The 27753-nt window shown below is 39.4% G+C and overlaps 1 protein-coding gene across 1 annotated transcript in view; it reads right to left on the reverse strand.

Moving 5' to 3' along the window:
• IL1RAPL2 (interleukin 1 receptor accessory protein-like 2) overlaps positions 1-27753 on the reverse strand; it is a 1356387-nt gene that overhangs the window by 612533 nt on the left and 716101 nt on the right. Inside the window, exon 3 of the mRNA XM_005869867.2 lies at positions 3882-4155. Within this exon, the coding sequence (XP_005869929.2) occupies positions 3882-4155 (274 nt within the window). The remainder of the gene's footprint in view (positions 1-3881; positions 4156-27753) is intronic.

The following is a 27753-nucleotide window of genomic DNA, read 5'->3' on the forward strand; positions in this document are numbered from 1 at the left end:
GATTCAGGTGGAGAGAAAGGCTATAAGTCTCTCCAAATATGACTCGCTTGTCCACCATTTCTTTATTACTAACCCACTAACATGCTGAAAAATTCAACTACATACTCTTGAGATTGGTCAAAGAAAAACAAAAAAAAATATGTTTAATTGGCTACTGAAAGGTCACAAATAGTAAACTTTTCTTGTTATGATTCAAATGGGTGGAGAATATTACTAATTTTATCTGCATTTTTAAGGGCATAAAAATCAATAATTTTAATGATATCTGTGAAGCATACAAAAATCATCCATGATTACCTTAGTTTCAATATGGAAATTTTAGGTGAATATAGACATTGTGAAATTCAAAACCTTTCATATTATAAATGTCACTCCCTTAGCAATGGCATAGAATCACCTATATGGATTGACTTTCTCATTTGTCACGTATTTGGCATCAATGGCCAATACTAAATCTGAAAAACATGTTTATTATTCACACACAAATGCTACCTGCTTTACATATGTCATTATGGAAGATATTTCTATATGTCTGAGTTGACAAAACACAGTTGCTTCCTTCAGGACAGCAGTTCCCGAACTTTTTCCTTATCAAGGCACACATGAGGGATAATGTTCAAAATTTTACCTACACATATCAGTCCCAATCACTAAGACCTGCTGTGTGATTAAATAGATCACCACTTATGCTTTAATTAAGTCTCTTCTCAGTAGAATACCATCCCATTTTCTTCTATTGATCTAGATGTGAGTTGAGAACCACTGACTTAGATGGTATCTGCAATAGCTACAAACATGGCCAACTGATATGTACTTGAAAGAGAGATACCTATAGGAAAGAATTTCAAGGGCATTGAAAAATTCCACTTGTTCATGGAATAATACAAGTCTTTGCTTAAGAGACCAAGATGGCGGCATAGGTAAACACCGGAGACTGCTGCCGCAAACAACCACTTCAAAAATACAACTAAAAGACGGAACGGACATCACCCAGAACCACAGGAAGGCTGGCTGAGGAGAGACTCTTCAACTAGAAGGAAAAATAACAGCACACCGAGGCTCAGAGGAGGCGCAGTGTGGAAAAAACTCAGGTGCGGAGGTGCGCGCGCAAAGCGGGCTGGTGGCTGAGAGCGCGGTTGTCGTTTTCGGTCAGGGGGGAGTCTCAGACTCTGAGCTCCAGATACGGGCGAATCGCTGGGGACTCGGACCCAAACGGGAGAAGCGGGAGTGTCTGGCATCAGTTGGAAGGCAGCTTTCCCTCCGAGGTTTGCAGCGGTTCCGGGGGTTCTGAGAAGCAGAGCCTCTGGGAACGGGACTGAGGGCACCATAACCGCCCCCTCCGCCCGCCCTGTTGAGCCCGCCCCGCCCAAGCCCTGCGCAGAGCCATTTGCCGGATCGCCTCAGGCAAAGGCTAGATTAGCACCTCCCCAGAGGACAGAAGTTTTCCGCGGCAGACACAGCTGATTCACACAGCCAGTCGGCCTGGTGGTCAAATCCCTCTAGTATTAACTACAACAATCAAGGCTCAACTAGAACAAGACTGCGCACAAAGACCACTAGGGGGTGCACCAAGAAAGCATAAAAAATGCGGAGACAAAAAAACATGACAGAAATGGAGGATATAGAGCTAAAAATCGCAATTTTGAGGGCTTGCAAAAATGTGCTAGAAGCTGTCAATAAACTTGAGGAGAGAGTCACGAAAACTAATGAGACCCTCGATGCTATGATAAAGAACCAACTAGAAATTAAGCATACACGGACTGAAATAAAGAATATTATACAGACACCCAATAGCAGACCAGAGGAGCGCAAGAATCAAGTCAAAGATTTGAAATGCGAAGAAGCAAAAAACACCCAACCGGAAAAGCAAAATGAAAAAAGAATCCGAAAATACGAAGATAGTGTAAGGAGCCTCTGGGACAGCTTCAAGCGTACCAACATCAGAATAATAGGGGTGCCAGAAGATGAGAGACAGCAAGATATTGAAAACCTATTTGAAGAAATAATGGCAGAAAACTTCCCCCACCTGGTGAAAGAAATGGACTTACAGGTCCAAGAAGCGCAGAGAACCCCAAACAAAAGGAATCCAAAGAGGACCACACCAAGACACATCATAATTAAAATGCCAAGAGCAAAAGACAAAGAGAGAATCTTAAAAGCAGCAAGAGAAAGAGACTCAATTACCTACAAGGGAATACCCATACGACTGTCAGCTGATTTCTCAACAGAAACTTGGCAGGCCAGAAGGGAATGGCAAGAAATATTCAAAGTGCTGAATACCAAGAACCTACAACCAAGAATACTTTATCCAGCAAAGCTATCATTCAGAATTGAAGGTCAGATAAAGAGCTTCACAGATAAGGAAAAGCTAAAGGAGTTCATCACCACTAAACCAGTATTATACGAAATGCTGAAAGGTATCCTTTAAGAAGAGGAAGAAGAAAAAGGTAAAGATACAAATTGTGAACAACAAACATGCATCTATCAACAAGTGAATCTAAGAACCAAGTGAATAAATAATCTGATGTACAGAATGAACTGGTGATTATAATGAATCAGGGACATAGAAAGGGAATGGACTGACTATTCTTGGGGGGGAAAGGGGAATGGGAGATGCGGGAAGAAACTGGACAAAAATCGTGCACCTATGGATGAGGACAGTGGGTGGGGAGTGAGGGCGGAGGGTGGGGCGGGAACTGGGAGGAGGGGAGTGGGGAGTTATGGGGGGGGGAAAAAGAGGAACAAATGTAACCTGAACAATAAAGATTTAATTAAAAAAAAAACAAAAAAAAACAAGTCTTTGCTTAAAAGTAAATAGCCTGTCAGCTGAGAGTGCCTAAAAGTAGCCCCACCCCAGTAGCAACAAGCACATCTAGCACCCAAATTGTGGTTTCTCTATTAAAAGGAATCAGGGCTCCTTGGAAAAAATGGCTAATTCTAGAACTGTGGTAAAAAATAGACTTGATAAGCCTATAATATCTTATAGTAGTAGAATATAAGGAAATGCTAAAATAAATAAAACCACAATAATGAGGTTATGTCAAAGTGGCAGAGGCACCTATTGAAAGAGCTCCCAATGGACAAAGGTGGAAGAATTTGAACCAGAAAATAAAGTAGCATTGAACTATAACCCAATGTATAATATAAATATCCATAAGTCCATATTGATATAAGCAAATGATTGAATAAATAATGGGGAGAGAAGAGGCTCTATGCAAAAACAACTGTTAATATAAGGCCCTGGGGCAGGGGTTGAGTTGGGGAAGAAATGAATCCGAAAATGTTTAAATTAAATAACACACACAGTAAATGGGAGTCCCATTTTATGAAAATTTGATAAAGATTTGCAATGTAGTTCTAATAAATAATTAAAATTGAATTTATTGAAGCTTTGCACACACTGCAACTTTTCAAAAACATACCTAATGTAAAGGTGAGGCACACCTGCACACACTCCAGACCTAATCAAAAGACTACCAGCTATGGTATTTATACTAATAAAGAGGTAATATGCTAATGGTCAGGATGCTGTAATGCTTCACGACTGGGCCATTAGCATATTAGCTCTTTTCTAGCTCCTATCAGCAGGAGGCTGCCTGTGCGCACCGTGGGGTGCTGCTCCAGAGACAGGGCAGAATCAGGGAGGCACCCAGAGAAGGCGGGACCAGCCTGAGTTGACTTGAGGGACTGAGGGCGGGGCTTGAAGCAGCCAGAGAAGGCCAGAGGGGTTGGGGGCTGGGCCAGACGTGCTGGAGCTCTTTGTGGAGAGGTTCGGGTGTCAAGACAGGGTGGTGATTTCGTGGGCGGTGAGTGCATGGGCAGCGCTATGTGATTTCGCACACTGGGCTCCTAGTTGAACAATATTTTCATTCAGCACTCACCTTAAAACACAAGTGTAGAATCCACTGTCTTGTGCCTCAGCTGAGTGAAACCATATTGAATCTTCATCTTTGCTCATCCTGACCTCTGAAAAGATGATGGGCTCTTCCAAATCACCTTTGTTTTTATACCACATAAGCCTGAGCCCAGTGCTCTGGGCCATGCTATAGTTGGTGCGAATATAACTGTAGAAAAGGGCACATTTCACTCGGACTGGTTCGCCTGCCAAAGCCATGTATGTCTTGAGATCCACTGACCAATCAATGCATCCATCCACTAAAAGAAAACCAAATGAGGCATGAGATACAGTGAGTATTGTAGATAACAATGATATGAACAACAATTGTTGCCAACATATACTGAGGACATACTATGAGCCAGGCACTATGGAAAGTGCCTTACATAGATTACCTCATTCAATCTTCCCAGTGGTCCTATAAGGCAGACCAGTGGGAAAAGCAGGATGTCTGCTCGAGCCCTGTACCTTTGGAGTATTTTCAATCCTGTATAGAAAGCTTCTGCTTGGGGTTGACTAGATCCCCCAGGAAGCTCCAGCACTCATGTCTATGGGGTTTGCCTAGGGACCCATGGCTAGGTCCCAATGCCAGAAGAGTGTGAGGTTGAATTGCTAGAATGACACGGACATTTTAGTTGACTCAAATAGATTATATAGATATGAGCCCCACAAAACAAGTACTTCTACAGGGCCCCTTTCTAGCCTAGGAACAGCCCTGAGACTGACACTTTTATTATTTTTGTTTTACAGATGAGAAAACTGAGACTCAGGGTTCAGTTACTTTTCCCAATGTCACACAGCTAATAAGTGCTGGATAAACAGTCTCTGATTCCAGTATTGTGGTTTATATATAAACCACATATAGAAACCACAATTTTTAACCCCATACCATATGCTGCCTCTGCCTATAACTGATAAGAACCATTATGGTATTTATTTGCCTTTGAGAAAGTAAATACCTGGTTTGGAAGCAGTGGACATCTAAAGTAATTATTCACTGTTATCTACATGTCATTTTTCTATAGTCTGACCTATTAATAGCAGATATTTAATCACCGTTCAATTTCTTTTTATTCCCTGAGGCCTCCCTTGCTGCTCAGATGGTATGTGCCCATGGGAATATATTAAATTAATGTCAAATTTAACCAAATAATATTAGGTGGGTAAATCTAACATTAAGTAAAGACATATACAGAAAATTGCATCTTTTCCAGGAGGGTTGGACATGATAACTGTGGCTAATTTAATATCTAGTCAATATGATTAGCATAGATATTCTACTTCCAATTGCTTATTTTCAAATAATTTCATCAAATTATTCAATATTCTTTAATATTACTTGATTACTTGTTATAAAATAATGCTTTCACAAACTGTATAACACTGAGATTTAAAAATTATATACTTGCTTATACTTTATCAACTGATCTCCACCCTTTCTTAGATTTTGAGAACTCTATAACCCATTGTGTTTCTCTTTTAACCTTGGTTGACAGCAACTTCAGAGCTAAATGCAATGCTCAAGTGTAATAACTATCTTACCTCAGAATTTTGCTATCTATAAAAGAAGGGTTTTTACCAGGGATTCAAGGACACCCAGGTGGGGAGGGTGTCTGGGTAGACTTCACGATTGTTGGTAAAATGTTGCGCCTTTGTGCATGGTTATACTTTTCTGGGAAGATGTTCCACAGCTTTTTCTAAGATCTTCAAAGGAGTCTATGGCCCGAGAAAGTTTTTTAACTCCATGGTTTTTATTTCTTTCTGACTTCATTTTATACTGTCTGCTGTGTATGGGCTTTGATTACAAGCTCCCCCAAATCTTCCTATAATATTGGAAGTATTTGTTAGAAATAAATCAATAATCAAATAAATAACTCCTTCTAAATTTATGCTGAAGTGCATTTGAACTTTTTTTTTGGAGAATTCAGAGGGCATCATATCCATCAATTTGGATTGTGTACTGTTGAAGTCATGAAGGTACAACTGGATTAGACTAACAATCTAATCCAGATAGATCACTGACTATCTCTTGGGGGCTTTTTAATTCACTCCCGGGTATTAGTCATTTAACCAGTCATTTGTCTCATAATTGTCAAGAAGAGAGAGAGAGAACTCCGCATGAGTTTAACTTTCTGAGTCATGAAAAATTATGGGTGATACATCTTTGGACTAAATGCAATTTTAATATTTAGTGTTTTATCATATTTAAATGAATTTTATATTATTCTTTTTATGTGCTATATGTGTTACTGTTGTAATGAATTAACACACCTGAGAGGTAACAATATAAATGTTTTAAAAGAAATATATATCTTCTCATAGATTTATTTTAAAAGTTCATTAATAGGAAGAAAACCTGGATATCCATTTTTTAAAACTCTTTTATATTCCTGTTTTTGTTTTTCCCTAACCCTAAGGTACACAGAACGTGTTTTTGAACTAAAATTTTTATCTTGGCAAAGTAGCTTCAACCTCTATCATTACCTAATTGATAGGAAAAAAATAAAACTTTTGGAATAGTCCTTCCATTTGCTCTCTAAATCCCTTTAGTTATCTATTCTAAAAGATCTCTTGCATAAATCTACACCTTTATAATATAAACAGGCTATTTGACCCATTAGTGACAAGGTGTGGTTGGAATTGAGGATACATTATCAAAACATCTGCTTCTCAGACACAACAATCATGCTCAAAGGGAGTTGAAGACATTTAACTGCCATTATAATTAGCTTTGTCATACAGACCTTAAGAGTTCACTGAGAATTCATTTCCTTTTAAACAAAATGTCTTTGATTTAATAGATTATGGTTCATTTTAGTTTCTGTTCCCTTGCTTTGTGTAGCAGAGAGGGAGTATTTAGTTATAAGATAGTCAGGAGGCAGAGAACAGATATATAATAATGGGGAGAACAATTTCCAAACATCATTCCCCTTAGTATTTTCCTTTTGTATTCACAATACAAAATGAAAATATAAGGTATCTTAAGAGACCTGAGGGAATTTTCCCCCAAAATAGATAAAGAGTATGATACCATGGATCCATGAAGGCTCACCTGCCACCAAATATATTCCCACACTGAATTTTCATCAATAGAGCACTGAGTCACTACTAGATTCTAACAAGAGGTATGATTTGCTTTTATTGAGTTGTCGCTCTTAGGAAAATAAACCAATAGTAGCGCAAGAGGGGATGGAATAGGATTTATATGTAGATATGGGACTAGCGAACCAACTAAGAAGGATGTATTGAGCAAAGAAGCCTGAAAAGTCTGATGACAAGACATCATGAAGGGACTGAAACCTTGAGTTTAAGCACTGAAAGGTGTGAGAGACTCGCAGAAAGGCAGAAGGAAGAAAAAGGTCACATGCAACTCAAGTGGCCAAGGGCAATTGCAGGAATCAAAGATGGTGCCATCTGCCCTAACCGGTTTGGCTCAGTAGATAGATTGTCGGCCTGCAGACTGAAAGGTCCCAGGTTCGATTCCAGTCAAGGGCATGTACCTTGGTTGCGGGCACATCCCCAGTGGGGGGTGTGCAGGAGGCAGCTGATCGATGTTTCTCTCTCATCGATATTTCTGACTCTCTATCCCTCTCCCTTCCTCTCTGTAAAATTTCAATAAAATATATTAAAAAACAGATGGTGCCATCGGAAGTCACCAGTGCAAGTCATGATTCTGTAATGAGGAGTTTGCAATAACATGCCACACTTTCAGAGCCCTTTGCATGTTGACACTCCATACTCATTTGGCAAATAACTGAATGAATATATCTGTGATGTAACTGGCCAGGGCACAGGCTATGGACAGGTTGGCGACATAATGGAACTGAGTAACCCACAGTGGAAACCAACCCACAACTTAACCTCAGCAGCACAGGCCTCTACTTCAGAGAGCGATCCAGCTATATTCTATTTACAACTACTCCAGCAACACCTTTTTTAGTTGGCCCCCAAAGTGTTCCTGAGAAAAGTGGTTTTTGATCAGATTGTCTTCTCCCACAGGTGGTTTGATAACTGGGTTTTACTGAACAAGCCTCAAGTGTAAATAGGGGCATTGGAGGAAGGAAAACATTTTTATCCAATAAACAGTGAAATTCTGCAGTTGGATTGAAGATTGCTACAGAGCAAACTCATCCAAAGTATAAGTGAGTGCATGCCTATCCTTTGCTTCACAATCATTCCTTATTATTATAAATATCACTGTCATTGCATTATAAAACACTTCCTATTTCTGAAGTATCCATTCTCTGATCATTCTTGAGTCTTATGAATACCAATTCAAGTATTTAAAAGAACAATTGTGTTTCTTTGGATTTTCATTTCTACTCCCTTGATTTAGTTTTCTGTAAGGCTCACAGTTTTTACTCTTGGTTGAGTCTTGTTGGCAGAAATGCTTTAATATCTGAGCTATCCAAAATAATTATAATGAGGCAAAGGAAGCCACTTTAAAACTCAAGTCTTTATTTTAATAATTTTTATTCCAATCTAAAAAACTGTGCTTAGACTATTTGACATGAAGATTCAAAGAAAGGAATGTATGAAACATATAAAGGGACATGCCAGTGTCCGTGCAATGTATTTTTCCAAGAGGAGACTCATAGGGGTAAAAACTAATATAGTACCCTGGAAAGTACCCTGGGTAAGCAAAGCAAACCTATTTAGCCTCTTTATAAATAAGCCTCCACTTCCTCCTCAATACAACCAGGAGAGAAAATCCTGCCATACCTACTTGCTGTGAAAACAAAGCCCTGATAAAAGTTGATAAGTCCCTAAGGAGGATAATATGTTATCAACAACAATGATTATAACATTTTTTATATAAAAAGTCTTGCGAGCAGTAAAATTACAATCTCTAATGGAATATAATAATGGAAGCCCTGGCCAGGTGGCTCAGTTGGTTGGAGCATTGTCCTATACACCCAAAGGTTGCAGGTTCAATTCCTGGTCAGGGCACATATGGGAGGCAACCAGTTGATAGTTCTCTCTCACATTGATGTTTCTTTCACTCTCTCCCTTCCTCTCTTTCTAAAAGCAATGAAAAAACATACCCCAGGGTGAGGATTAAAACAAACATCTCTCTATATGGAAATTTCATATATATTCATTACAACTTAAGTCCTTTGCCTGGGAATGTACATCCAACACTAGTTTATTACATATTTGTGATTTTAAAAAATCATTTGTTAAACCAGGTTTCCTTGTAACTATCTCAACAGTATCCCACTCATTTATATGGCCACCTCTCCTGCTTTTCAAGCAACAGGGCAATTGTTGGGGGCAGTTCATCAAATGACCACTAGAGGGGAGGTTGTTCAAGTTTTTCTGTAGCACTTACATTTTTCCCTACCTAAACTCTAAAACTAAGGATTTGCTATCTGCTAACCACTGGGGAGGAATCACAGCACACCTCTGGGGATGCGACACTGTATGACAAAAGGAGCCCAAAGTGAAGCATGCTCAAACTGGGTGACCAGGTTACATACACACCAACTGCATGACCCAGCACAGAAAGATGCAACAAAAGCAGTTACTGGCATTCTTCCAGCCCTTAGTAGAGAACAGCCAGGCACTGTGCTAACTGCTTTGTATGTATTTTTCTCACTTTATTATGTCAACTCTGGTAGGTAGGAACCCTCAGTATTCTCACTATACTGAAGAGAAAAAATAAAAATTCAGAAAGTTTAAGTGATGTGCTCCAGGTCATTCAGGTTGTGGTGGCAGAGTTCAGACCCCAACCCAGGTAAGTTGAATCCAGAACCTATGTTCTTAATCATTGTATGTTCTACATACTGCCTCCTATAATCCTTATCCTGGTGCCAGAAGCCAGTTCCAGCATGTCAGCAGGGCTGAATCATCTGGAAATGGCTGAGGGCATTTCCCCAAACCTGAAAAGGATGCATAAATTGATTGCTTGCTGCCTGACAGCTAAGGGCATCTTAATCTACATATTATTGCCTCTTACTGGTCAAACACCTGAACAGCAGTTTTTCCCCGATATGACAATGGATTCTGTATAGTAGCCTACCCTTTGATGTGTATATCTCCACCTTGCCTTAGGAAAAATTGTGTTAATAAAAAGCAAGGTGTCCTGAGACAAGGAGAACTTGGTTTCTTTAGCCAAGCTCATCTGGCCCCAAAATGCCTTCCAACATTATGTTTCGTCTCTGGACTCTTATTTAATTTATGTACAGTGCTTCTCCAAATTCCTGAACCCTTCTAGATGCCGGAACAAGACCACCAGCATTATTCCAGCTCATGAGCCATTAAAATATTAAAATTTGCTTGGTACTATCCAAATTGTCATATGTATTCTAATATCCAGTAGAGTAGATAGACCTGCCCAGCTGAATGATATTATATCCCTAAATAATAACTATTGTGAGAAAAACAACCATCAAATAATGTATGTCAGATATTTTTCTATGAACTACACACAGAATTCACAGAGTAATGAATTACTAATAATTTGTGTACTTGTTTTAACCTCTGCAGATCAGATCTACACCTTGGATACATTTTATCTGACCTGTATTGATTTATTTAAAATTAAATATCTAGGAATGATCACCCAAATCCTAAAATTGTAAACTAGAAATAGCATTGTGTGCTTATGTTAACATTTTTACTTATGTTTTATACTAATTGAATATAAAGTTATTCTCCTGTTCTTAATATTATAATGTGGGAGTTGAATGTTTCTGCTTCTCTATCAGTTTCCCTCAAATGTGCTTAATTAAAAGTTTCTTTTTTATTTACATCTATTATAGTGTAGGCTGCTTTCCTCAAGTGGGCAGGCCCCAAGTACAAAAAAAATCAAGTTCTCTAAGAAGTGAGTGGACTTTACCTTTGCTGTTGGACATCTGTTTCCTTGCCCCCAGCCTGGAAATATGGACATAACCAATTCTTCATTCTTAAATTTTTTAAATTTTTATTATTTATTTTTATTGTTTAAAATAAAGTTATGTCAGTGGAAAAGAATTGGATTTTTAAAATTTCATCTGTGTATCAGTATCCATCAATAGAGAGAATATCCCTCACTTCAGCTGTATAAATACAATGAATGTTATTGCTTCAGGTTTTAAAAAGCATTTCTACAATTTTCATGAATTGGATTACATGCTTTTCTTTCACACTTTTACCCTCTACTCTTTATCAATAGGAAAGTTCTGCCTAGATAAACTCCTTCATCTAATTTCAACCTAGTTATTATGCTTAATAATGGGCTGGCAACCATCTTCACTTCCCTTTCATTACAGGATCTGTGCTATGCTCTGTCAAGATCATTTCTTAGATTTTTATCCAACAAATGAGCCTCAATTAATTTGGGGAGGTGAAGCCATATAAGGCATTACAACTAAATCCTCAACTCCTGATTACCTGAGGCCTGATGAGCCTCCTTGGGAATTAACCACTAGCAAGGAGCTCTTCTCAGATACAAGATGTTAATCCCAAGGCTGCAGCAGCAAATGTGCCTGTGGGAGACAGGATATCAGAACTGACCACCAACCCCACTAGCAGGCTTTCTGCTGCTCCCTCAAATTCCAGATTCTTGGCAGTGAGTTTATCTCCTCTGCCAAATATCTGCCTTCCATGTGCACAGTCATCCAAGACAAAAAATTTGGGAGTCATCCCTGAATTTTATCTTTCTCTTCTCACTGAACTCCCCCTGTTACTCCCATTAAAACTTGTAATTGCTAAAAATTTCACTCAAATTCATTTCTTTCTCTCTATTCTCATTGATATGAAAGGGCAAACCTTTCTCATATCTTGCTTGGACTATTGCAATACCCTCTATATGATCTTCCAACATTTCCATTCCAATTTGTTCCTCAAACTGCTACCAAAGTGATCTCTCTAAAGTATAGGGCCATGTTCCTTTACTGTTCAAAACCTGCAGTGGCTCTTCTGATATGCAAATCCTTAAGCCTAGTTTGCCTGGCTCATCAGCCCCCGAGCCACAATTCTTCACACAGCCTACACTTCAGTCAAGACTTACCATTCCCTGAACATGCCATTCAATTTTCTGCCCTTGCTATTCTGGCTCCTTCCACTATGTCCTTTGTTTCTGTGCCCCTCTATTGAGATCCTACTCATCCTCCAAGACCCAGCTTCAAATGTCACTTCTATTAAACTGTACTTCATTGCCCCAAGTGAATTATTTCCCCTGTTGTGCTCTCCATGTGTTTCTCTACACATCTCCTTCCCAGTTAGATGAGTATCTCCTTTACTATGTATTATAGGACAAGGCCCAGTGCATTGCACATAATAGTCACTCATTAAATCTTTATGGGATGAAATCATTTGTTTCCCAAATTCACTGATAATCAAAAGTTGTTTGCGTTTGTCGGACATCTTAAAATTCCTCCTCCCACTGCTACCTGGTAGATCAGTGGTATGGCCAAACTCTGACAGAAATGTCAAAGGATAGGCCCCAATGGACAAAATGTGTTCACAGTAACAAATGACTGACACTTTTCCAGTAGCTAACATCACTAGACATAGGAATAACAAAATGAACTCTGCCGCATCCTTGCTCCAAAACTCACAATTCTCTGGGCAGGTCAGTCAAAATCTCCCAGACTACCACCCAAGACTTTCTAAATCAGGCCCTACCCTATTAAAATGGCTGCCTACCACTCTCCAAGAGAAAAATCCTCCCCTTGATAGGCCAACATCCTATCCTAGCCTGCCGTGTCAGAGACCAGTTATGCTGTGGCTCTTGTCCACTCAGCTCTTTCCTGTCTCTACCCTAATTCCATTTCTCCCAACTTCCACACCTCTCCCAATGAAATCCAAGTCATACATGGAGCTTAGTTTACCTAGATGTCAAGTTAGAAGTAGTATCCTGGTTTTTCTACCATATTGATTAGCACATTAGTCATGGTCACAGATTTCTTATGTTGTGTTGTTGTTTTTTTGTTTGTTTGTTTTGTTTTTTCATCTCTCCTCAAGCACCTCCTGGACCAGACACTTAGTGAGTCTTACTAAATATAGGTTTATATATTCTCATCCCATGAGATCTCACACAATTAAGTGCTGCTTTGGTTAAATAATTTTCACATTAGCTGGAGGTTAACTTTTGGATTGTTGAAAATCTTTTTTAAATGTCCAAATCCACTCTTCTGTCTTAGTATATAGAGAATCATGATAAGAATGAGATATTTCTGGATTAAGAATGATTTTCCAGGCCTCGTGGTCATCATCTTAGACCCCAGTGCCATGGCAGTATAAGAAGAGGTGTTGGCAGCATGAAAAGAGCATAGAACTAGGTGGAGATTATAAACTCTGGGTTCTCATTCCACCCTTACCTTCTTAAGAGATATGTGACTTTAAGGAAGTCAGTTTCCATTCCCAAAAGAAATGGAGGCATTAAACTAAACGCTTTAACCCAGAACCAAGAAAACTGATTATTCAGTGGTTAGTGAGGTCTTTGTTCATGAAGATGAGCTGCATGTATGCTAAATCTCCCCCTGTAATCTTCATTTTTATTTTTTTTATTAATTTCAAAGTTACAGAGAAATAAAAAGAGCATTACAAACTCCCGTGATTTCACCATCCAAATTTAATAATGTTAACTTTTTTTCCAATTTGCCTTCAGTAGCTTTGTTTTATTAAGGAAATAAAGCATCACAGATATAGTTAATGTCCTCTTTAATCACCAAATACAGTCCCATTCTTACCTCATATCCCTGTCTGGATGTAACCACTATTCCTTCTAACTTTTAGACTTGTATACACAGGTAGATACTCAATAAAAATTATTGTAGTGATTAAAAGTTTGCCTCACAGTGGGGAGTATATATGTGAATAAATGCCAGTTTACTGAGTGCTCTTGTGAAGTGCGCTCCAGTCAAATAAGGTCTAAGAATGTGTCCTTTGAGGTGTGCACAGTAACAAATATATACAAGCACCCTGCACCTCACACACACACTGCTTAGTGGGGGCAATCTCAGAGTCTACAGGTATTTTCCACCCAAAGTTAATCGTTTCTATGTTGTGTGCTGCCACACAGATTTCAGAATGAGACCTCTGGTGTTGTGGAAGTTCTCCTCTGTTATAGGGAAAATTCTGATTCACAACAGAGAAAAAATTGTTACTCATCAAATAGGGTTCTAAAAGTAACAAGCATGAGGAAGGGCCCACATCTTCTACATTGCAATTGGATGCCCCTACTTCAAGTCAAATTCTGGGTCAACTAGGGTATATAGACTACAAAGTAAGTGCAAATTAGGGCTTAAACTTTTTCTTTTGATAACTTATTTCCCTTGTCATTTGTGAGATTAGCATACCATTTAGCTGCCATAAACCTCTCCTCTGACCAATAATGAAAGCATTCACCCTGGCTCTGGTGAGGGGGCTGTGAAGGTTAAATACACCAGTGCACTTACAGTGCTTACAATGGTGCCTGACACACAAACAATGCTCAATCTTTTTCATTACTTATTGTGACTATACTACTACTTTTATTAATTATTTACCTAATTTGTTAATTCTTCTCTTGTATTTCTCAAGCCTTTACATATCATAATATACATTTCAATAAAAATTGTCTTTTATATAATTTTATATTAAATTTAGATCATTAAATATTTTTCCCCAAATTTGAGGCATAGGTAAGTCAAATTATGTATATGTTTTATTTAAGGAAAGCAAATAGCCAGTATGAAATATTTTAATATATGTTTTCATATTAATTATATATGATAGTGTAGAGTAATACATGTATATTACTCTATATTATTATAATATGTGTACTTTGTGTATGCTATAATAACTAACATAATATTATTATAGATTGCATATCATATTATATTTTATAAATTACATATACATTTTCTTTATTGCAGAGTACATATCATACTTATAATTTATGAATTTGCATATGATATAGTAGGCAGTTAGGCTTGAGTAGAGTAGGAACTATAGGCCAGATACAGAAGGTCACCAGGGAGGAAAGTTCCCAGTGCCTCGAAATGGGCAAAACTGGGAAAATAAGTATTGCAGGGTGATGTGATTCTGACCCTCCCAGACCTTTCCTCCTCTGGCATGTCCCTAATCATGTGGTAGACCACAACTCTGAAAGAACCCACCTGGATAAACTGATGAATATTCTATTGAGATCCTCCCCTGAGACCTTCCCTAAAATCTCCAGCCTTTGGAAAGCAGATAAAAACCCTCAAGAGAAAAAACCCAGAATGCTTGCTCACCCTCTCTCTTGCCTTTCCTCCCCCTTTCTTCCCTCATAGCTCATACCTTTGCTTTTTTTATTCTAAGTTCCAAGGGCTCTTCTTCTGCCTCTGTAACTTGTTTCCTGAGTCCTCACAACCCAGTGGCCTTACTTCTTCTACTGCTTGTATTTGAGTCTTTCTTCGCCAAGCTCAAAGTCCAAGGTCGAACATCTGTTACCATTCACCATTAACACATACATTTATGTAGTGTGTTTATTGTATAGTTATACAGTCATATAATACATATTTATAATATAAAATAAATTGTTATAACTATATTTATAAGTTAACTATAATACATTGAATCATATGTAATCATTGTTTTTATAATAAGTCAAACAGGTCAAATACTAACAATTTCGCATGATTCATCCTAATATATATTGCATGAAATATCAAAAATTTAAATAAAATTTCATTATGTAAAATTATAACTATCCTAAAAAGGGGGGGAGCCAGATAGGGTTGAGAACTACTATGTCAATTGGTAAATATTTTCATTATTTGCCAACACAAATTGGTCCATGCAAGGGCCCTTTAGATCATTTATAAAACCAGCATAGCTTCTTCTAGGTTCCAGGCATTTCCAATGGCTATGCCCTATGACTAGTACACTGTTCCCTTAGATATCTACATGGCTCACTAGCTGGCAACCTCCTTCATTTATCTGTTCAAATAAGTTGGGGTGAAGGGAATTGGTCTCAGGACCAATGGGACAAAGAGATGGGTGGTTTGACAACCTCTGTGGGCTGACATCATCCCCAGACACAATCCCAGACCCTGAGCACTTCCCTTCCTTTCCCTATCCCCCAAGTGCACAGATTCTCATAAACTGGAAATGTGCACATGGTCTACACCATGAACCCCAGCCTCATTCATGTTGGTCTGGAGGAGGGACTGTAACGGCAGGCCCCCATGCCCCATCCCAGTGACACACCCTGACCCTCAGGGTTATAGGAGCCCTGGAGCACCTGGGAGTTCTGGCCAGCCTGCTTGGCCTCAAGGAGGAAATTTCCAAACTACTGGAGTAATAGACCACCAGAAAGTAATGCATTCCTGGAGAGCCAGCACAGAGGTGTTGTGGGCTGAGGGGTCATCGTCTGGGCCTCTGAAAATGGTGCCGGGCTTGGGGACCCGTATAGTGGGTGTCTGTGAGGTGCAGCACAGGGAGGCTAGGTACCTGTAGCACCAACATGGCCGAGAGTTGTGCTCAAGGATGTGCCACTCACTGTGGAACTTTTCAGGCCTTCCCTACCAGGGAAATGGCCATGTTAAGAGTACTTCCTGCATCTGCATATTAGCACTATAATCAGTTTCACTCACCAGGATGCTGGCCTCCTCGCCTTTTCCCCTCTCAGAAATGGATATGTTTACAGGAGAGTCTGTAATATTACTATGTGCATTTAGGTTAACATTAGAGAATTCATATATGCCACTCTGCCCCAGTACTGATTGCCCATCCCCACAGTAGAGAAGCATAATTTTATTATATTCACTAGACACAATCATAGCTGGCAACCTCCTTCAGGGCCCATTTAGGGAGGGCTACAGGGCATGTCTGGCCAGTCTTACTCAGTCCCAATTGGCCAGACCCCAGCAGTAAGCTAACCTACCAGTTGGAGCATCTGCCCCCTGATGGTCAGTGCACGTCATAGTGAGTGGTTGAGTGGCCTTAGCATATCACTGAGGAACCTTCCTCCTCCTTTTCTCATTTACATCTTTCTTCACTCTTTCATCGACTGCCCACATTATTGGTGCAATTCAATTTCCATACTATTCTCTCTATCCTCACCATATCCAGAGCATGAACTCTAAGACAAAGAGGTTGAATTTAGAGGGATCTGGGATTTAACTCTGTCATCTTGTGAATCCTTAGATTTCCTGAAGCATGTATCACCTGTGATGGTGGTAGCCAAGGAAGGACATTTCCTGTTTCCCCAGCACTAACCTCCAGCCTTTGGAGTCTTTACGTTCCAGGAAAACATAAGAAGGTAGACAGACCAGGTGACTTGGGGTAGAGATTAGAGAGAGTGTGCTCAACAGTGTCTGTGCAGGCTATAGTCACACACACACAGAGGTTTTTACTATTTTAGTACTAAGCTTATCAGGCTCGCAACCTAAACAAGAACAGATGGGGATATCACGATAAATATTCCCAGATATGCTCCCTAACATATGATGGAGGCTAGATCATCTTCCTCCACAGACCCCCAAAATACCTGGCAGTGGAAAAAGACTGTCCTTCAAAATACAAGCCTAGCCTTATTCTCTGTGCAGAAGGGAGGTAAGGAGTGAGGTGACAAAGAGGTTGGAGAGCAAACTAGACTGAGGAGAGCCTATTATCTCTGCTGCCTACCATAAGCCCCACATTTTTCCTGACTTCTGCAATCCTGTTTGCTCTATTCCTGTGTATAACCATCTTTAGAGGCATGTGTATCTCCTACTTCACATCTCATACTCCTGCATGTGAGATGTAGGAGATTCCAGAGGACCTCCCCCCAGGAACATCCTCTCACCATAGGCCTCAGAGGTCTCTGCCACTGGCTCTGTAGGGACAATCTGGAGATACCTGCTGAGAATGCAAATGTGGTCTGCTTCCAGAGTTACCACAATTCCCATGGTTAGATGGGGCCATTCTGTTTGAATTTAAAAGTCAAAAGGGCAAATATCCAGATTTGAACAACCTTTTTTTCAGCAGAGGTGGGAGAGAGAACATCTTAGACCCTTCCAAAACCTGAACTTTCTTCTTTAAATCCTCATGTCTGTTTTATATCAGTCCTGCTGGCTCAAAAACTCCCCCTTTGCCCTAACCGGTTTGGCTCAGTGGATAGAGCATTGGTCTGTGGACTGAAGGGTCCCAGGTTTGATTCCAGTCAAGGGCATGTACCTTGGTTGCAGGCACATCCCCAGTAAGAGCTGTGCTGGAGGCAGCTGATCGATGTTTCTCTTTCATCAATGTTTCTAACTCTCTATCCTTCTCCCTTCCTCTCTGTAAAAAATCAATAACATATATTAAAAAAAAACTCCCCCTAAAACTTCCTGGTAATGAACTTGACATCACCAGGAAAAGTCTACCACTCACTCCATCTGCCTGCCACCTTGTTAAATGGGGGACTCCAGGCACAGGCCCAAGTCTTTGGCTGCACCATGCTTAATGCTGTATGACTTCTAGCCTTTTTCTAATCAGAACAGAAAAATCATGCTTTACAGAGCATGAGTAGTATTTCTTATAATTATAGCTAGCCCCCAATATTCTATTTCTGCCCCTAACAAACACAGAGCATCTACTACCTATTAAGCACTTAATAAATATGATTTGTTCTCAATAGTACTGATAGTAAATACAGTTTGCTTTATAACTTTAGCAGTGATAATAATTCTTAGTAATATAATGAATGGTATTAGAAATAAGGTTTAATATTAAGAATGATAATTTATATTATTAGAAATGTTATATAACATCAGTAGTGATAATTCAATTCACACCAGGAACCATAATTTAGCTCATTATCCTAATAATCTCTCTTTAAGATGTTATACTTTAATATACTCATTTGTAATTTTTCTTCTTATTAATCATGATATTTACACACTGTTTTCCAGATGACAAATACAAAATTTTCAAAAGACTCTCTCCCTTTGTTATACATCTCTTTGGATTGGGTCATTAGGAAGCTCCATGGAAATTGTTTTGCAACAAGGCAGAAGCTGTGGTTACCTGTATTTAGTCCTTTATGACATTGACTTCAATATTATGAGGCAGCTGGGAGAGGGGAACTGAGGTGGACAACTCATTAGTGTCTCTTGACTTTCAAAGTTCTAGCATACAAAGCCTGTTGCTCTTCCTGACACTGCCTTAGGACCAGCTCAACTTGTCATGGGTAAAAATAAAAATTGGGGACTAGCTATAATTATAAGAAATATCAATCATGCTCTATTAACCATGATTGCATTGTTATGATTAAAGAGAGGAGATTCTAACCTGGCCGGGAGTTGTATGGAACCCCCTCCTCCACCCCCACCCCCATCAGGACCTGGGTGTCAACCTGGGACCTGGCAGTCGACCTTGGACCTGGGTGTCAACCTTGGAATGTTGTCCATTCTCATTCAAGAATTGCCTAATATCATGGGAAGATTAACAACCTTGTTGCCCAAACAATGGAGTCCCGCCCCAGCCCGTATTGCCTATTTCCCCACACTTGTAATTCCTACTTCCCCATGTAACTTTTGTTCTACCCAATATAAGCAGCTGGATTATGAGGAGTTACAGAGAAGATTTTTGTGGATGACCTGATCCTCTCCCATACTGCCAGCAGTATTGGAATAAAGGCTCATATATGATTGAACCTGTCTCTGCTTAATTGGCTCAAGTAGTGACAGGTAGCCCAAACCCAATGGTTGTCCAATTTCAAATTTACAGAAGGAACAGTTGGAACCTCCCCGCTCCTGACCCACTACTACCCACCAGGCCTTGTTCATGTTCAGAGGTACTGAAAGGTTTCACAACAAAAGGTATTTAGCTGGATTTACCTCCTTTGTGTCTCCTTTTATAATCTTTGGGAATCATGCAGTTTTACTGAATTAGAATACTTTGTTCCATAGGAGGAGTGACAAGCTTCCTAGCAGATACATTATTATTATATATTCACATGGATTTCTTTATCTTAATAACCCATTACCCCTGTCATCACCTATCATTGAGTAAATGGGACCCTGGATACATAGTTTTGATTAAGTAGAGAAGGGAGAAGATAAAAGGAAAGGTGCACTTGGCGCTTAGGAGTTCTCTGATATTTAGTAAGTCATGCCATTCACAAAAGAGTGGCTTGAAGGTTAGATGTTTTAATAAAAAGATCACAACACTTGAAAATATCTGGATTGAATCTGATGTTAATTATCTGTAAAATGGAGATACTAGTACTACTCATTGTAGAAAGTTGTAAAGATTGAGGAAGAGGCCTGGCTGGCAAGGCTCAGTGGTTGAGCATGGACCTATGAACCAGGAGGTCATGGTTTGATTCCTTGTCAGGATACATGCCCAGGTTGCGGCTTGATCCCCAGTAGGGGTGTGCAGGAGGAAGCTGGTCAATGATTCTCTCTCATCATTGATGTTTCTATCTCTCTCTCCCTCTCCTTTCCTCTCTAAGATCAATAAAAATATTTCTTTTAAAAGATTGAGGAAGAGAATATAAGGAGAGGAATCTTTTATCAAGTCCTTACCACATGTCTGACATACTAGGTGACTGTGATGGTCAATTTTATGTGTCAATTTGACTGGGCCACAGGGTACCCAGACATTTGGTCAAACATTATTCTGGGTATATCTATGAGAGTGTTTTTTGATGAGTTTAACATTTGAATCAGTAGACTGAGTAAAGCAAATTTCCCTCCCTTGTGTGTATGGACCTCATCCAATCAGTTGAAAGAGTTGAAAGTCTGACTAAAACAAAAAAGATTACCTTTATCTGAATAAGAGAGAATTTCCTCCTGCCTGACTGCTTTGAGCTAAGACATTGGTTTTCTCCTGCTTTTGGACTCAAAATGAAACATCAACTCTTCCTGGGTCCAGTCTGCTGGCAATTGGTCTAGAACTTATACCATTGACTCTCTTGTGTCTCCAGCTTACTCACTGTTGATCTTGTGACTTGCCAGGCTCCAAAATTGCATAGGCCAATCCCTTATAATATATATGGCTTGTAACATTTGATAGCATTTTTTAAATGGTCTTGAAGTGAGTTTGCATATCTATTCTAAAGATAGATATTATCTGAAGAGCCCTAATTTAGTGACATATACATTATCTTACTTAATCCTCACCAAAATCCTAGTAAATAAATATTAGTCATACATTACAGATGAGGACACTAAATTTTACAGAAATTAAATTGTACTGCCTAACCTTGTTCATGTAATTATACACATAAAATTATAAAATATGTTTATTCATTATGATAAAATGAGAAGATTTCTAGCAGCTTGAAGAAGTAACTGATCATCCTAGACCTTACTGGCCATACTAAGAGCTGAAGGATCAAAGTGTTAGCATCTTTTTATCCTGTATGTGGCACATTGATTGGGAAACTTGGGTTTAAATTATTTGGCACAGTCACATGTTTGTTAGAAAATCAGAATAGGAAAATTTTTAAGAATTTAGGAATTGGAATTAAGCACACCTATGTTTGAATTCAGAATCTGCTATCAATCATGGCTGTGTGACACTGGACTATTAGGAAACCTTTCTGTGCCTTAATTTCTCCATCTATAAGATGAGGATTATAATATTACCATTCTCCTCAGTTATTAGAGAATGAAATATAAGTTACATAAAGCACCCAAGATATATCTTGGTACCTAGTAAACATTCTATAAATACTAAAACTGATAATCATAATAATAATCATAATCCTATATAATAAAAGGGTACTATGCAAATTGACCCTAACAGCAGAACGACCGCTGGACCAGTCACTATGAGGTGCACTGACCACCTCTTGGTCCCTATCCCCAGCCAGCAGGCTCCGATCGCCAGGTGGCCACCCGTGGCGGGCACGGGGCTGGCAAGCAGGCAGGAACAGCTGACCTCTCGGTACCTTCCCCTGGCCTTCAGGCACCGATCACCCTACAGCAAATGGGGAACCAAGGGTGGGTAGCCGTGGGGGGCAGGGCCAGCTGCAGGCAGCTGGGGAAGATGGCCCTAATCGCAGGCCAGGCCTAGGGACCGTACCCATGCATGAATTTCATGCACCGGGCCTCTAGTAATAATAATCTATAATAATAAGAGCATAATATGCAAATTAGACCAGACATCCTTCCGGATGACCTTCCAGACAAAGCCAGGGCTGCAAGGCAAGCCCAGGCCCCGGGTGTTGGAAGGGAGCCTGGATCCCAGGTGCCAGAGGGAAGCCGGTGCCAGCAGCCGGGGGAAGGAAGGCCTACTCTTGCACAAATTTTGTGCATCGGACCTCTAGTAGTAATAATAATAATAATAATAATGTGACAAAATAGTGTCACAAAGTGCATATTCTTTTACTGCCTTTCCTGAAGCCACACTTCCCCAGCTTTATAGATTTGTGATGAAGCTGCCTCACTTCTATTGCAGACAAGGCTGTTCTGGAAGCTGCTATGTCAGTGTGTGTGTATGTGTCGAGGGATGGGGTAGGTCAGTGCCATGCTCTCTCAGTTCTGTCTGTTGCCTTCCCAAAGCTGTTTTCACAGAAATGTGTTTGTCATCTCCTTTTAAAGTGACTGACCAATGGACTGACTGAATCAACCAACTCAACCAAGTGCTTTGCCATCATTAGCAATAGTCCAAGAGTGTGGTGTTGCAGATGGAGCAAGTCCATGAGAAGGAAAAATAAAACTGACTGGAAAAAGTAATATTTATCTCTTGAAATTTTGGTTTCCGCCCACAGAGCTGGCTCAGAGAGTGAAGCAATCATTCCTTAGCAAGAGGCCCCTTTTGGGGGGCCAGCAAAATCTTTGGTCATAGAATGATAAATACTTGCACCTGTTTATCACAGAGTATTAGGCCAACCTTTCCTTCACCTCATTATCTCTGAATATCAGAGTTCAAACATATAGCTCACTACTATAGTCAGTGATCTAGGAGACTCCTTGATTATAGGTTCAGACAAGAAGTGAGAGGAGTTGGAGTACTAACCGCCCCCCCCACCTTGCCCAGTTATGTGGTTAAAGAAAGCAAGATAAAATCTCACAGAGTAGTAATGATGACAAAGAGATATGGACAGGAGTAAGTAATAATTTTTAATAAGGCTTGTAACATTTGATAGCATTTTTTAAAATGGTCTTGCAGTGAGTTTGGACTATGTCTTAATTATAGAAAAGTTGCCAATCAAATAGAATATTTCACTCCCCATTAAAAGTGTCATCAAAAAGTCTTCTCTTGTGTAACTGCACAGTTTCAAATCTAGGTCAGCCTATCTTTGTTTATGTTAAGCATTAATGTTCTTCTTATTGTGCTGTCACTCATCCCAGTTCATGTGCTTTCTGATTAATCTGAAATCTGGCAAATTCTTGAAATCGTCTCTCCAAGTGTCTAGAATGAGCTGGATGGAGCACAGCTAGCTCCATAATTAAGAAGCCTTTCCATGTGTTATTATTATTTTTTTGGTGATTTTCTAGGACTTCACTTTTGGAATAGAAGAGGATGTTATTCTTTGATTATTTTTCCAAGGTTTAAAGTTATAATGAAGGCAACATCTCTTGGCAATTGAAAATGGAACTAAACTTATATAATTTCCCCTGAATAGCACAGTAGAACAGTAGATGCTACATATGCAAAAAGAAAGGGCCAGCTGCAGCAATTAGTCTCTGCCTCTTCCAGGTATGTGAGACTAAATAGAGCTTGGTGTGTCAGGCTGTTAATTGCCTTTCGGTGAAGGGGAAGGCATTTCAGTACTGCATTTAATTATTTTATTCATTCATCATTCATTTTTTTAAAATAAGAATTTATTGAGCAGCTATGTTTCAGGAACTATGGTAGGCCCTGGGGCTACATTGTCAAGGAATACATGGTCCTTGCTATCAGGAAGCTTATAGTCTAGAGGGTTTATTAAATAAATAGTTATGGTAGTAATGATATTAATAAGTAATACAAAGTGCTATCATGTGCCAGACGCCATTCTAAACCTCTTACATGTATTAACTCATTTAATCCACACAACAATTCCTTGAGGTAGAGTCTATTATAATTTCCCCAATTTATAGACAAGGACAGCGAGGGTTAGGTAACATGCCCAAAGCCACATTGCTGCTAAGTGTGAGAGCCAATATTCAAATCCAGGGAGACTATTTCTGAGGTAACTTTTAACCATTAATCATACTACCTCTTCAATGTAACACCATAGAGGAAAGAGTTGTCATGGGAACTGCTAAGTCAGATTGAAAAGTCAAGGAGGGCCTTGCAGAGAGTGTGATTTTTGAGCTAAATTTTGAAGAATGAGGAGCCAATAATTAGATGAATACAGAGGAGAGGACATTCTAAGAAGAAGAAACCAAACATGTGAGGTCATGGGAGCCTGAAAAAATGTCACATGTTTAGGAAACTATATATATATATATGTAAATGCCAGGAAAAGATTCTACCAAGGCACAGATTATAAAAAGCTTTGTATAATGAACTAGAAGTTTGAAAATTTTCCTGAAAGCTATGTGGAGTCACTATTTTTTAAAATAGTTTTTTTTTTACAAAGATCATTCTGGTCATAGTAGTGAACAAAGACTAGAAGCATAGACATCATTTATGCAATTATCATCATAATTGATGTAAAGAAATTATGAATACAAACCAAGGTGTTAGAAAAAGAAATAGTAGAGGGTATGGATATAAGCATTGCTAAAGAGGTAGAAAGATTGGTCTTGTAATAAATTGCATATAGAGAATGAGGGGTAGGGAGAATTTAGTGGCTCCCAGATTTCTGTTTGGCTGACAGTATTACCAAGCTCCCAAATTTTATAGTACAATGGGTGGAACCCAATAAAAGCTTTATATTAAATGAATACTGTATAAATCAAAGGATGAATGAATGGTCATTGTTAGATATTTAGGGTGGATGAAGATAATTGCCTGGACATAGAATGTGAAAGAAAGAAAGGAGTTTAGAATGGTTCAAGGTTTCTGTCCCAAGTAACTTCCTTCATGAAGACAAGCGAAACAGTAGGAGCAGCAGTTGGGGACAGGAATGAGGAGTTCAAGTTTAAATATATTGAGTTAGAGGTGACTATGAAACAGCTACATGATGGTGATATGTCCAAAGAAGAATAAAGGAGGATATCGATGATATCAAAATAGTAGCTAACACTAAGTGCATACTAAATTCCAAACACTTCTAAGTGTTTTGAAATGAGTTACTTAATATTTCCTTAAATCCCACAAGCTAGCTACTACTATTGATATCCTTATTTACATAAAAAAGTTGATACACAGAGAGGTTAAAATGACTCATTCAAAGGCCCACAGCTTATAAGTGGTAGAGCCAAGACTTAAATCCACCCTGTCCAATTATCAAAATTGAAGTTTTATGCATTATGTTATAGTGTCAATCCATAGAAGAGATACCACATGAATTGAAAGTACCTAAGGAAGGATGTGGCTAAGCCAGGGAGTCCCTGTGGTATGCTGTCTATTGCGGGAACCTAGCAGAGCTCTTGTCCTTTCCCTGTTCATCTTGCTTGTTAGCAGATTTCACTTCTGTAATTACCTGGCATTTGATGACCTATCTTTTTCATATTTTTTTGCATAGTATTTTGGGTTGAGTTACTATTTTACCCAATAGTCACATGTGGGGTGACCAAATTTTCTCAGTTTGGTTGGGACTAAAGGGTTTCCCAGAATTCAGAACTTTTGGTTTTAAAACTAGAAAAGTGGGCAGGGGACCTAACAATACACCTCTTCCAAAAAGACATATGAACAGCCAATACATATATGAAAAGATGTTCAACCTCACTGGCAATTAGGGGAATGCAAAGAAAAACTACAATGAGATACCACCTTACACCTGGTAGAGTGGCCATTATCAACAAGAAAAGCAATAACAAGTGTTAGAGAGGTTGTTGGAAAAAGGGAATCCTCATTCACTGTTGGTTGGTAATGTAGACTGGTACAACCACTATGGAAAGCAGTTTGGTGATTTCTCAAAAAAATTAAAAACAGAGCTACCATATGACCCAGCAACCTCTTTCGTGGGTATATACAAAAAAACTCAAAATCATGTATTCACAAAGATATATGCACCCTTATGTTCATTGCAACATTATTTTTGGCGGCCAAGACATGGAAACAACAAAAGTGTTCTGCAATAGAGGACTGGATAAAGAAGATGTGGTGCATATACACAATGGAATACTACTCAGCCATAAGAAGGTTTAAAATAGCGCCCTTTGTAACAACATGGGTGGACCTTGAGAACATTATGCTAAGTGAAATAAGTCAGTCAAAAAAAGCCAAGAACCATATGATTTCCCTCATATGTGGATATAAAACTGAAAATCATGAACACAAACAACAGAGTGGTGGTCGCCAGAGGGAAGGGGGTAGGGGAAGGACGGGTTCCTAATATAAGGTGACAGGAGAAGATTTGACTTTGGTTGGTGGGCACATGGTGAAATACACAGATCTTGTAACTTAGAAACACATGCCTGAAACCTACATGTTCATGTTGACCAATGTCACCCCAATCCTATATAATAAAAGGCTAATATGCAAATCGACTGAATGGTGGAACAACCAGTCTCTATGACGCACGCTGACAACCAGGGGGCAGATGCTCAATGCAGGAGCTGCCTCCTGGTGCTGGTGGTCAGTGCACTCCCACAGGGAGAGGGCCGCTCAGCCAGAAGTTGGGCTCATGGCTGATGAGTGCAGCAGCAGTGGCCGGAGCCTCTCCCGCCTCTGCTGCAGTGCTAAGCATGTCCAACTGCCGGCTTAGGCCTACTCCTTGGGAAGCAGCCTAAGCCATCAATTGGACATCCCCCAAGGGCTCCCAAACTGCGAGAGGGTGCAGGCCAGGCTGAGGGACGCCCCTGCCCCCAAGTACATGCATTTCGTGCACCAGGCCTCTAGTTAATTTAATAAAAACAAACAAACAAATAAAACTAGAACAGTTGTTGGCAAAGCAGGACAAATTGGTTGCCCTTGACATGTTTAACCATAATCAAAATGGAAAGCTTTGGGATCAGCTAAGGCCAATTTCTTTTTTTTTTCTTTTCTTTATTTATTTTTTATCATTTAAAGTATTACAAATAGTAATACATGTCTCCTTTTTTTCCAATTGACCTTACCCCAGCCTCCCCTACCCCCCAAAAGCAAACACCAGGCCATCTTTAAAGTACCCTATTTATTGTAGATTTCATGTATTTCTAAACCATGTAACATGTGTGATACTGTGCTACCATTTTGAAGGATCCTATCTTTTTGTGTGTGACTGGTGAAGGTTTTGTTTCTTGTGGTCTTCAGTTTTGCCCTATAACCCTGTAGTCTTTATTGCATGATTCTCTATAATCCAATGATATTTTTGGAAACACATGCCACATTACATCAGAATTGATTGTACTTCCTACACTCTGCTCCTCAGAAGTCTCCCAGAAGAATGAGCTCTGATTGGCCCATGAGTTACTTCCTCATGAACAGGTGGGTTAACTGGCTTTTCTCTCTTCCCAATCTCACTTATCTCAATCCCTTCTTTATTTTTCTTTCTTTTCTTTTTTTATTGTTTAAAGTATCACACATAGTAGTACATATGTCTCCTTTTTTTGCAATTGACCTTCTCCCAGCCTCCCCTACCCCCCAGCACATGCCCTCACCCCCCTCCCAGTGTCTTGCATCCATTGGTTATGCTTATATGCATGCATACAAGTCCTTCGGTTGATCTCTTACCTGCCTGCACAACCCTCCCCAGCCTTCCTGCTGTAGCTTGACATTCTGTTTGATGCTTCACTGCCTCAGTATCTATTTTTGTTCATCAGTTTATAATTTTTTTTAAATTATAAATAAATGAGTGAGATCATGTGATATTTTTCTTTCACTGACTGGCTTATTTCACTTAGCATAATGCTCTCCAGTTCCATCCATGCTGTTGCAAATGGTAAGAATTGCTTATTTTTTACAGCAGCATA

The sequence above is a fragment of the Myotis brandtii genome, unplaced genomic scaffold, assembly GCF_000412655.1.
Source record: "Myotis brandtii unplaced genomic scaffold, ASM41265v1 scaffold305, whole genome shotgun sequence".
NCBI classification, from domain to species: Eukaryota; Metazoa; Chordata; class Mammalia; order Chiroptera; family Vespertilionidae; genus Myotis; species Myotis brandtii.